Genomic DNA, 12,770 nt, shown 5'->3' on the forward strand with positions numbered 1-12,770 from the left:
TTTTTTATTACAATTTTCAGATTTTTAATGACCAAAGTCATAAATTAATTTTTAAGCCACCAAGCTGAAATGCAATACCGAAGTCCGGCCTTCGTCGAAGATTGCTTTACAAAAATGTCAATCAATTTGATTGAAAAATGAGGGTGTGACAGTGCCGCCTCAACTTTTACAAAAAGCCGGATATGACGTCATCAAAAGTATTTATCGAAAAAAAGAGAAAAAAACGTCCGGGGATATCATTCCCAGGAACTCTCATGTCAAATTTCATAAAGATCGGTCCAGTAGTTTGGTCTGAATTGCTCTACACACACACACGCACAGACACACACACCACGACCCTCGTCTCGATTCCCCCTCTATGTTATTGTTAAAACATTTAGTCAAAACTTGACTAAATGTAACAAAAAGCAAATAATATCATCTGTTATAAATGCATACAACATGAAATTGTCAACAAGAACATGAAAGGTTGTTGATCAATACAATCATGTACATCATACACACTGGCAGTATCAGTATTGCAACATACAAAACTAATAACGTTCACACATACACTGCTTGATATTATTTAGCAAAAGAATCGACACTTACACTGCATTTAACAAATGAGCTATTAACCACTGGCATGGTCCTATTACGGAACTGCTAACCTTAAATGAACAAGTTTGCTGTGATCAACTTTGGCACAAAGTTTTGCTTTCATCTAACCATGTGTCATATCTTGCATTCATCCGCTATCAGTGGTAACAGGGAGTCAACACAGGTGCTAAGACTCCCAGGGTGCAATATACTAAATAGTATGTATAAAACATGGATCGGAATACGATCGGAATAATAGGGTCATGGACACAACACCATGTGATGGCTTAATTTTAAAAAATGTATTGATGCCAAATGATGCTCTTTATCAATCATAATGTTTTACAGCCACAAAGACTTGTTATTTGTAACAGTTGCTTTGATCTGGAACTTCTTATCTGGCGGATCAGGGAAGACAATAAAATGTGAGCTGTATTACATAGGACAGTTTATATAATTGCAAAGTAAGTGGCAACAGGCTTGAAAGTGTGGAAATCACTTTTAACATGGTTGATGTATGATATTGCCTTTGACAGTCACAGTTCGGACTGTTCTAGAATTAATATGTAGCAATTTATAAACATCAAATGAAGTAGCTCTAGATTTCAACATTTGTTTTCAGCCAGAGCTAAATGTGAACCAACTAGCGTGGCTCTCAACAATCCAAGTTTACCATCAGCAAATATAAACACTCGAACACATAATTTCAACGTCACTCTGGTGAATTAGCTAGAGTTTTTCAGATCTGACTGAACAGTCCTCACCCACACAATCTTTCCAAAAAATCACGATCATTGAGCTCAGCATGTAAGATAGCGGGGATGTATTTACTTCACACAAAAAGCAGTATTAAATGCAGAGGATGGGGAATGCATGGGAGAATTAAATAAAAGCCAACAACCTAACATGACAACGTAACCTGCCACATCTCTCTGAAACAATTTTTCAGTTAACTGTGAGCATGCTGTTGTAAACATGAGTGCCGCATCTAACAAGTGACATCTCCTCAGAAAAACTTATCATGAAATTATCTATTACAAAACAAAATTGTGCAGCTCAATTAGGAGCTTAGCCTGAGGTGGTGTTTGTTTTTTTCTTCTTGCCCAAACCACTGTTTAGTGTTGAAAAACATGGTTTGCTACTCACACTTAAAATACCACTCTCACTCAATGCATCAGTCTTTTCTGTCACTTTCTCGACCACACCGTAGCATGCGCCACGGTCCACTGGTGCTTGCGAGCGGTTTCTTTGATCAGGAAAGGCATGTTGCGATCTTCCACAAGGTCAAACCATGGCGCCAGTTCCTTCTTCAGAGTCTGGAATCCTGTCACTGGGCGTCCGTCTTTGTCCTTGTAGCCACCAAGCCAGGAAGACTGTATAATAACAAATCAAGCAATCAAGTAAGCAAGCAATCAACCAAATTGTAAAAGAAGAGAAAGGAAAACAAGCCGCGTAAGGCGAAATTACTACATTTAGTCAAGCTGTGGAACTCACAGAATGAAATTGAACGTAGTCCGCCACTAGTGCAAAAGGCAGTGAAAGTGACGAGCCTGTTTGGTGCGGTAGCGGTTGCGCTGTGCTTCATAGCACGCTTTACTGTACCTCTCTTCGTTTTAACTTTCTGACTGAGCGTGTTTTTAATCCAAACATATCATATCTATATGTTTTTGGAATCAGGAACCGACAAGGAATAAGATAAGTGTTTTTAAATTGATTTCGAAAATTTAATTTTGATCATAATTTTTAATTTTTTAAATTTTCAGAGCTTGTTTTTAATCCAAATATAACATACTAGATGATTACCCGCTTCGCCGGGTACCGGCTTCACCGGGAAGAAGTAGAGCCGAATACCAGGCTGTGCCTGGGAGCCGGGTGTACGCCGGCTTTGCCGGCGCACGAAGAAAAGGATATAAACGTGCAAAACACTGGAGACCTTCTAAAAATAGTAACGTGCAGTGACCTTCTAAAAATAGTAACGTAGTAACGGGAATATGGATTGACGCCACACGGAGGAAGGGAGATAATCGCGGCTGAAAACACTGGAGAAGATAAGGAAGAGTTACTGGTAGTGGATCCCGACAACAAAAAAACAAAAACAAAAAAAAATCGCTTCAGCGCGCACAGCGATGCGTGCTGAGAGCACGTGTTGAAATATCTCATCGATGAGGTTGTGTCCGGGGTGTAGCTGAATATGGTGTCCAAATTTGAAAAAGATCCACCGAGAACTTTGGCTGTGCATCGCGAACAGACAGACAGACAGACAGACACTAATCGTATATATATATATATAGAGAGAGATTTATATGTTTTTGGAATCAGAAAATGATGAAGAATAAGATGAACGTAAATTTGGATCGTTTTATAATTTTTAAATTTTTTTTTACAATTTTCAGATTTTTAATGACCAAAGTCATTAATTAATTTTTAAGCCACCAAGCTGAAATGCAATACCAAAGTCCGGCCTTCGTTGAAGATTGCTTGGCCAAAATTTCAATCAATTTGATTGACAAACTGATTTCCCCTCCAGCATCTCCCCACCCACCCCATCCCGCCCCACCTCACCCCCTACCTAGCGCCTAAAATAACGTGTATATATATTTTCTGCGCTTTGTGTCAGCACTGTTTGTGTGTGTGTAAATAGTACCGTTGACACGTTTTTATATAGAAGCCTACTGTGGTTCTTGTGCTTAGGCTGTGTATTGGACTGTCATTGTATGCCTGCATTATTAGTTGTCAGTAATTATTACATGTGCTGATTGTTCTCTTTGCCTGCGCGCGTATAGTATGTTGGTTATGTTTGGTCATAGTATGTTTGTTTATGTTTGGTCGTTATCTTGCCTGTGCGTGTATTGTATGTTTGGTCGCTTTCTTTGCCTGTGCATGTATAGTTTGTTGGTTATGTTTGGTCGGTTTCTTTGCCTGTGCGTGTATAGTATGCGTGTCGATGTATGTATTGTAAAGCGCTAAGAGTAGACATTTTTCTAGAATAGCGCTATAAAAGTTTGCATTATTATTATTATTATTATTAAAAATGAGGGTGTGACAGTGCCGCCTCAACTTTTACAAAAAGCCGGATATGACGTCATCAAAGACATTTATCGAAAAAATGAAAAAAACGTCCGGGGATATCATACCCAGGAACTCTCATGTCAAATTTCATAAAGATCGGTCCAGTAGTTTACTCTGAATCGCTCTACACACACACACACACACGCAGACACACATACACCACGACCCTCGTCTCGATTCCCCCTCTATGTTAAAACATTTAGTCAAAACTTGACTAAATGTAAAAATGGGGCAAAAGAGAAACAAGTCACAAAACCTCAATTACGTCACTTATCTAATAGTAACATGCCTTCCCTCCAAGTTCCATCAGTGGGGGGAGCAAGAGAAACTGAAGATTCTGAAACTTTTGTCATGCACCCAAATGATTCATCATCTGTAAACATTCTGATTCTCTTCCCTCCTTGAATCAAATCACCAGCTTTGTATTAAATCTTATATGTTCACACTGACTGGAGAGATGTTATACGTACATGTAACTAGCCAGCGGTTGTCTTTTTAGAAGACTAAAAGAGTGAATTTTAACATTCAAAAAGTGGATTCCCACCCATTCAGAGGCAACCGATATTTACGATGACCTTGCTTTGGCTACTCGTGTTACTACATGTACATTTCTATCACACAACAGAAGCTTTATCAATTCACTGAAATTAGCCATTAATTTCAAGCATTTTAAATTTGAGGGCCAACAGATGTTCAGAAAGCCATAAAACTATCTGTCACCTTGTCGGAAAACTGCTGTAGCCAGGTGTAGGGGGCTGTGATGACAAGGATGCCACCTGGTGCTACAAGTTCTGCCAGACGATGCAAAAACTCACGTGGGCTGTGGAGGCGACAAACAAGGTTAGCTGCCAGAATCACTCCAAACTGACCCAGGTTTTCAGGCAGGTTGCAAGCATCCCCTTGAGCGAACTTGGTCTTCTGGCGATTCTGAAACAGTTTTTTGAAAAGTAGTGTACTTTCAGAATAGCATACAAGTATCTGTTCATACATCTTAAAGTTTCCAGTTCGCTGGTACGCTTGTGCAGTGCATGTAGTGATTACTAAATGTAACAGCTATACCCTCAAACACTGGTTTTTACCTTCAGCACCGTAAAGACTAAAGGAACTGTGTATAATCCATTATAAGAAATCACTTTCTTATTCACAATGAAATTGAATAATAAATGATTCATGTAAAACTTGTTGTTTTTTTAAAGTCAAACGTCGATTATCAAACATCATAAACGATAAAGTATCATCACCAGTTTTTGTTTTGTTTTTCATTATCATCACTCCATTTCCCTATTTCTGGGAAATTCGGATCTCTTCCTCATGGTGGAAAGCTAGCACTAGCAGCAACCAGAGTCCCTCTATGTGTTGTGTTTAGGTGTAATCAGTCTTTGCACTTCTGGCAGTGGTGACAATATGATGGAACACGGATACCCTTCTGAGACTGCACATACACTTGACCTTGGTCCGTCCTGGCCTGGATTCGAACCTGTACGTGACCCGAAGATCTCAAGTCCAGTGCTCTACCAACTGAGCTACCAGGCCCCTCTACACCTTTACACAGCAGATGTCACAACAAAATTAGAAAATAAAGCACAGACACAGATGGACACTGCTGTCAGTACAGTCGAGACCGGATGTAAGAAAGTCGTCGGGACCCACTTTTTGTCTTTCATACATCCGGTCTTTACTAAATCCGGTTAACCGGATGTATGAAAATATTGTGGATTGACTTTCATACATCCGGCCACGCGTCTGTTACTTGATAAAAGTAGGGGTTTTTTTCATATCATTTTTGTATTTATTTGTTTTTTTTATGTTTAAATGTTTTGATACATATCATTGTTAGAAGAAAAGGTTTGTGAATAACAAGTGGAAAAGTACATGTACTTACATACACTGACACAGTCAGGACAACCGATAGAAAGAACAACTGTTTGTGCAAGGAACTGTTCTGCTTTGCATAAGGCCGTGCACTCTCCGCCCCCCACCCCCACCCCCCCCCCCCCCCCGTGTGTGTGTGTGTGTGTGTGCGCGTACGTGCGTGCGCTCGCGCGCACCTGTTTGTGTGTGTGTGTGCGTGTGTGTTTGTGTGTGGCTCAACTATATTGTGTGTGTTCCCTTCACAACCCTTTTGCGCTTTTGACAATGTTTTTGGTCGTGGAAGCTTTGTAATGACCGTTGGCGTAGCAAATAACATTTTCTGAGTTCTCTCTCTCTCCCCCCTTTCTCTCTCTCTCTCTCTCTCTCTCTCTCTCTCTCTCTCTCTCTCTCTCTTTCTCTCTCTCCAAAACGCACACATTTATAGCACACACACACACGCGCGCGCACTGAATACAAAAAAGTGAGTTAAACTTAAAACCAGTTTAACGGATTAAAACAACAACAACAACAACAACATAAACAAAAACTGAGTCACACCCACGACCAATGCCTCTGGTTTTAATTGTACAAAAAAATGCCTTCCTGGGCTATTATGGCTCTTCAGTCATGACAAATATATAACAGGCTAAAATAAAAATAGACAAACAAAACAGATTATTAATGGAGTTAAACATAAAATCAGTTTAATGGATAAAATCAACAACAACAACAACAAGAACATAACAAGTCGCGTAGGGCGAAATTACTACATTTAGTCAAGCTGTGGAACTCACAGAATGAAACTGAACGTAGTCCGCCGCTAGTGCAAAAGGCAGTGAAAGTGACGAGCCTGTTTGGCTCGGTTGCGCTGTGCTTCATAGCACGCTTTACTGTACCTCTCTTCGTTTTAACTTTCTGAGCGTGTTTTTAATCCAAACATATCATATCTATATGTTTTTGGAATCGGGAACCGACAAGGAATAAGATGAAATAGTTTTTAAAACGATTTCGGAAATTGAATTTTAATAATAATTTTTATATTTTTAATTTTCAGAGCTTGTTTTTAATCCAAATATAACATATTTATATGTTTTTGGAATCAGAAAATGATGGAGAATAAGATGAACGTAAATTTGGATCGTTTTATAAAAAAATGTTTATTTACAATTTTCAGATTTTTAATGACCAAATTAAAGTCATCAATTAATTTTTAAGCCACCAAGCTGAAATGCAATACCGAACACCGGCCTTCGTCGAAGATTGCTGGGCCAAAATTTCAATCAATTTGATTGAAAAATGAGGGTGTGACAGTGCCGCCTCAACTTTTACAAAAAGCCGGATATGACGTCATCAAAAGTATTTATCGAAAAAAAGAAAAAAACGTCCGGGGATATCATTCCCAGGAACTCTCATGTCAAATTTCATTAAGATCGGTCCAGTAGTTTGGTCTGAATCGCTCTACACACACACACAGACACACACACAGACACACACACACAGACACACACACACACACACACACACACACACACACACACACACCACAACCCTCGTCTCGATTCCCCCCTCTACGTTAAAACATTTAGTCAAAACTTGACTAAATGTAAAAACAACAACAAGAACATAAAAACAACAACATAAAATACAACAAAATAAAATACAACAACATAAAATACAACATAAACAGATAACAACTGATTCACATCCATGACCAATGTCTCTGGTTATAAATGTAACACAAATGCCTTCTGGGATTTTATGGGTCTTCGTGACGAATTTGTAACAGGTTAAAAAAATGATTGAATGGAGAAACAAATTAAACAGAACAACTCGTTGACAGCTATAGAATCTGGATAAAAATCAGTTGGCGGGGAAGTTTTCAGGGCATCCTCATTTGGTGACTTGGGTCTACTTTCGTTTTCTTACAACCGGTCTTGCAACAACGCATTTGTGCTGCTCGGGACCAGAGATTTGCTTTTATACAACCGGACTTTTATACATCCGATTTTCATACAACCGGAAAATTCTAAGTAATAACAAAGAGTAGCTTCTGCCGGGACCCTGCCTACCCCTTTCATACATCCAGACTTTCATACATCCGGTGTTTTATACATCCGGTCTATACTGTATCATATAAATGCAGCATCGGTTATTATGCAGTATTGTTCTCAGGCTTTGGTCATTGACACATGTATACTTATGCGATCTGACACATTGTTTTGACCCCTGGCAGGTCAGTCTACCATCTGGTACTTTTGACATGTAGGAGGTCTGATGAAAAAACCAATTTTGTTTCAGCCAGAACATAATTTCAATTCAGATTGAACTGACCTGTTGTCCTCTGATTCTGTGAATAACTCTTATGCTTTTTACAAATTAATTATTAAGCCTCCATACAGCAGCTCTCATGACAAAGCAGGCAATAAACCACAGACACAGACAGACACACTGACATAAACATACCCACACAAGCACGAGCAAGCAAGCAAACACCCTTGTCACAGAGTCTGCATTACAGAATCTGCTGAAACTTACTATATCAACAGGAACATAAGCCTTGAGTTCAGTGCAAAGGTCTCCCTCTATGGTCATCTGGTAATCCATGGAACCTTTGTCCTTCATTTCGTTGCACGCATCCACGAACGCACGGCTGTAATCAATGCCTATTGCTTCATCCACTACCCGAGCCAGTTCAAATGTGGAACGTCCAACAGCGCAACCGATGTCTAATGCCCGGTTTGGTACTCCCATCTGAAAATGAAATCATATTAGCTGACGAGCTGATACATAACATACACACACACCCTCTCTCTCTCTGCACACACACACACACACCCATACAGATACACACTGTATCTAGCTGAGGATCCAGTATAAACTTATTGAGCATGAGGGTATGAGAAACAGCCTATGGTCTTTGCAGGGCAAATTTTCCTCAATAAACAGAAGAGAAACTGAAAAGTAGGATTAAACTCTTGGTGGAATTCAAGCCTTCCAAGTGTAGTTGCTGAGTCATTCTCGATTTGTTGAGAGAGAGACCACATCCAGAACTAATGCTAAGTAAACATTTATCAGCTTAATATACATGTGTTTGTTCCAATGACCCACTTAGAATACTAAGATAGGGGATGCTTACACAAAAAGTGGTTCTACAAGTACAATAAACATAAATAGACTTAGCAAAAACAGTATATCATTTTACAAAGAAACAACACAGTAGATCTACACGTGTGACTTCATTTAAGGAATGTGTTACAATTTTCTGCCTCGATAAGTTAAAGCTTGTAGTTGTAGCAGACGACAAATCTCACTCGTGAAAAGGGACGTAACTGTAAAATACTTCACCTTTGGCTTGTAGTGCTTCAAGCAAAGCTCAGCGCACCGCTTGGGAAAATCTAACGAGTCTGTAGGTCCAAAGTCTTCATACGCTAGTACTTCTTTGGGTTTTCCGTAGTGGAAGACCAAATATTCATTCACTTGTTTCTGGGTTTCGTAGTATTCACTGGGGGAGGTCGAACCCGAAGCACGAGTGAGCCGGTAGGTTGCATAAATCGCAACCCCGAGTGATGCAGCTATCGATCCAACTGCAAAATATCTATGGTCGATTCCGAAAACAGTTGCCATGGCTTCACGGTTGAACTTGGCCCTGGAGATGGAATAAAAGGGAAAGGTGTCTGGAACCGTCCTACAGTCGTTGCGAACCACGCACCTGTTCCAGTCTCAACGCCAACAAGACTTCCGGTGTGTCGATTTGCCGAATCGGAACAAAATAACAAGACGCTTCTATATTATACAATGAAAACGTGTAACGTTTCAGTTCATATTTTTGATTTTCGGAGAGAGTGTCTTTTACAATTGATACAATTCTCTTACGGACATTGCATGTGATGCCACTAACACGCATATCATCACACTGGTCAAATAAGTACAGGCCGACAGGACCGCTGATTTAGACTGCCTCAGTACTGACATCAACGGCACGGCGGCGGCACGGCGGCGGTACGCCCATCTAGTAAATTTTAAGTTTAGTATTCAAAAGTGTCTAATTTCCACAGCTAACAGGTTGCATTAAATATGGCCCTCACGTATCCACATACGTTCAATTCATGTCCACCCACCGCACTGAGCGCGCCGCCTATTCAGTCTGAATAACAGCGACTGCTCAAAGACCAGACGACGATAAAGAACTAGCTGCGCACCCCCCACTCGGCCGCTGCAACAATGCCAGACATCTGGATGACTTGTTCTACAAGTGCAGCGTGACAGACAGATACAGATACAGAGAGACCAACAGCAGACAATGATGAACTCTAACTGCCTGGAATCTGTGTTGCCTGCTGTAGTCATTGCAACTCGGCTGCATGATCACATTTCTGTATTTGTCATGTAAATTCTTACAACCCCGGATACAAAAACAACAAGTCGCGTAAGACGAAATTACTACATTTAGTCAAGCTGTGGAACTCACAGAATGAAACTGAACGTAGTCCGCCGCTGGTGCAAAAGGCAGTGAAAGTGACGAGCCTGTTTGGCGCGGTATAGCGGTTGCGCTGTGCTTCATAGCACGCTTTTCTGTACCTCTCTTCGTTTTAACTTTCTGAGCGTGTTTTTAATCCAAACATATCATATCTATATGTTTTTGGAATCAGGAACCGACAAGGAATAAGATGAAATAGTTTTTAAAACGATTTCGGAAATTTAATTTTGATCATAATTTTTATATTTTTAATTTTCAGAGCTTGTTTTTAATCCAAATATAACATATTTATATGTTTTTGGAATCAGAAAATGATGGAGAATAAGATGAACGTAAATTTGGATCGTTTTATAAAAAAAATAATTTTTCCACAATTTTCAGATTTTTAATGACCAAAGTCATTAATTAATTTTTAAGCCACCAAACTGAAATGCAATACCGAAGTCCGGCCTTCGTCGAAAATTGCAAGGCCAAAATTTCAATCAATCACACACACACAAACACGCACACACACACACACACACACACACACACACATACACCATGACCCTCGTCTCGATTCCCCCTCTATGTTAAAACATTTAGTCAAAACTTGACTAAATGTAAAAACAGAAAATGACGTCACACCTTAAAAAAACCATGGCTTTAATTTAAATGTAGCTGCATTAACACTAAATGTTTGTTATAATGCAGTAAAACGTGACTATTACATATCTGATTATTCTTGTTCACCTATTTCGTCTCCTCTACCCCTGTGCGTGTATTGTATGTGCCTCTTGTTTTATGGACTGGGCACAGGAGCTGCGCCTTCGGCTCTCAGTGTCAAGTCCCTAAAGGCCGAGGGAAGTGTTTAATCACGGTAAACCGTAGAGTCCAGACACTAAGTATTGGATAACCGCATCCTTCCATTTGAACACAACCTAACATATCCACAGACTGACTGTTTTCTGTGCAGTGTGAATGTTTTTGTTTGTTTGTTTGTTTGTTTGCTTGTTTTTCTTTTCTTTTCTTTTTTGTTGCCGCTTAATTATGTTTTTGTTTTTTTAATAAATGATACCAGTGCCTTTCTGCAACATTAACTGGTTCAGTACGAAACTTTATGTCTTCACGAAAAGCACTCAGGCAAATATTTATTTTATTTCATTATTTTAGTAGTTTTATATGCACACAAAAAACCCACCGGACCTTCTGGATTTGGGGTATAGCCTCGACATGGAAAGAAAGGTATGTTTAACTGAGCTACATGTACAGTCCTTTCCGGCCGTTAAAACAGTTCCGGGCTTCGGATAGCTCAGCAGATCTGCCGAGACTTCAAGTATTACATGGGTAAGATCATCCCTCCACTTGGACACATACCAAATCAGTAACAACATCCTGACTGCGTTGTGTGCTGAGTTTGTTTGTTTGTTTGTTTGCTTAACGCCTAGCCGACCACGAAGGGCCATATCACTGCAGGGCGGTGCTGCTTTGACATATAACGTGCGCCACACACAAGACAGAAGTCGCAGCACAGGCTTCATGTCTCACCCAGTCACATTATTCTGACACCGGACCAACCAGCACTAACCCCATAATGCCAGACGCCAGGCGGAGCAGCCACTAGATTGCCAATTTTAAAGTCTTAGGTATGACCCGGCCCGGGGTTCGAACCCACGACCTCCCGATCACAGGGCGGACGCCTTACCACTATAGTCTTGAGTCGAGCGTTTGAAAATGCCTGAGTCTGAAGGCGGGTGTAACTTACACCTCTTGGTATCAGTCTGCCTTAGAGATGGGGACGACAGTTGGCCGAATGGCCAGAATAGCGCGCTGCATTCCTGCATAGAACTAAGGCGCGTCTGCCGCGACGGTGCCTGAGCTAAACATTGGCGGGCACTGCTCAAGCCCGGCACACGGCACAGTAAACATTCCCCGTCCCTTCACCTCTCTCGCCACCATCCGCCCTACCCTTGGTCTCATGCCTGACTAGGCCAACCGTGCCGGTCTGTGCTGAGTGGGAATTTGTGAATCAATGCATTTCACAGATTGACACAACTGTCTGTCAAAAAAAAAAACCACACACACAACCCCGGCGGAAACTAATTTATTCAAAATAAAGACTAGAAAACAGGTCAGTATGAAGAGAAAGCAAGTGGTTGCGGTTGATCACGTGACGTTTCTTGCAGTATCATGGGTCCGAGAGGAGTAATGATGGTTTAGTCCCAGTCCATGTCAAATTAAGCCACTGGCCAAACTGATGGACAGCAAAATGGTATCGTACACCGGACGGACTGTGCCTTTATGAGCGTTCATTGCTGACATTTGTGAACGCAGGAGAAGACAAAGATTAATCGCCAGACACTAGACTCCATACATCATTCACGGGGTGACCAAAGCGGAGCGACATCTGCGGGGCATCCGCACGCGTTTGTAATTGATACACGTAGTAGGTCAGTCAGGGACTGAACAAATGATGCAGATATCAGTGAATCTCCCCGTATCATTATTTTGCGGCATGCAGGCGGGTATGAGATGTACGAAGCGAAAGTGGGTGAGAACAAAACGAGGGGTTTGATTGCGTGTTGAAATCACAATAATTAAATCTCAATTTCAACCAATCTAACACCGCGGCTGTAGGCGAACAGAACCAATTTGAGTGAGGACAGGAGACGCCGCAGACGAGCACTTCGTTATCAATAAGCTCTCCCGAATAGTAACTGGTTATTTAGCAAAGAATTATAACAAATAGTGTGATAAGTGCATACATGCATGTCAGTTAGGAAAGCGTAAAGACGTCAGTGGAAGAGACAGCAGA

The 12,770-nt window shown here is 40.8% G+C and overlaps 1 protein-coding gene across 1 annotated transcript; it reads right to left on the minus strand.

Annotated features, from left to right (window-relative positions):
• Positions 1 to 6: 6 nt before the first annotated feature.
• LOC138952894 (uncharacterized) lies at positions 7 to 9,234 on the minus strand. Its single transcript, XM_070324644.1, has 4 exons — positions 8,845 to 9,234; positions 8,035 to 8,250; positions 4,369 to 4,575; positions 7 to 1,952 (listed from the first exon to the last, which is right to left on the minus strand). The coding sequence occupies exons 1-4, from the start codon at positions 9,121 to 9,123 to the stop codon at positions 1,767 to 1,769; spliced, it is 888 nt and encodes a 295-aa protein (XP_070180745.1). The 5' UTR covers positions 9,124 to 9,234; the 3' UTR covers positions 7 to 1,766.
• Positions 9,235 to 12,770: the final 3,536 nt, after the last annotated feature.

The sequence above is a fragment of the Littorina saxatilis genome, linkage group LG17 (genome assembly GCF_037325665.1).
Source record: "Littorina saxatilis isolate snail1 linkage group LG17, US_GU_Lsax_2.0, whole genome shotgun sequence".
NCBI classification, from domain to species: domain Eukaryota; kingdom Metazoa; phylum Mollusca; class Gastropoda; order Littorinimorpha; family Littorinidae; genus Littorina; species Littorina saxatilis.

Excerpts from the sequence above, each read along its gene's own strand:
- LOC138952894 (XM_070324644.1), bottom strand. The coding sequence starts at position 9,123 with ATGGCAACTGTTTTCGGAATCGACCATAGATATTTTGCAGTTGGATCG. Across the intron at positions 4,576-8,034 it reads CTTATGTTCCTGTTGATATA|AATCGCCAGAAGACCAAGTT; the intron begins GTAAGTTTCAGC and ends AAACTGTTTCAG. Across the intron at positions 1,953-4,368 it reads TACAGCAGTTTTCCGACAAG|TCTTCCTGGCTTGGTGGCTA; the intron begins GTGACAGATAGT and ends GTTATTATACAG.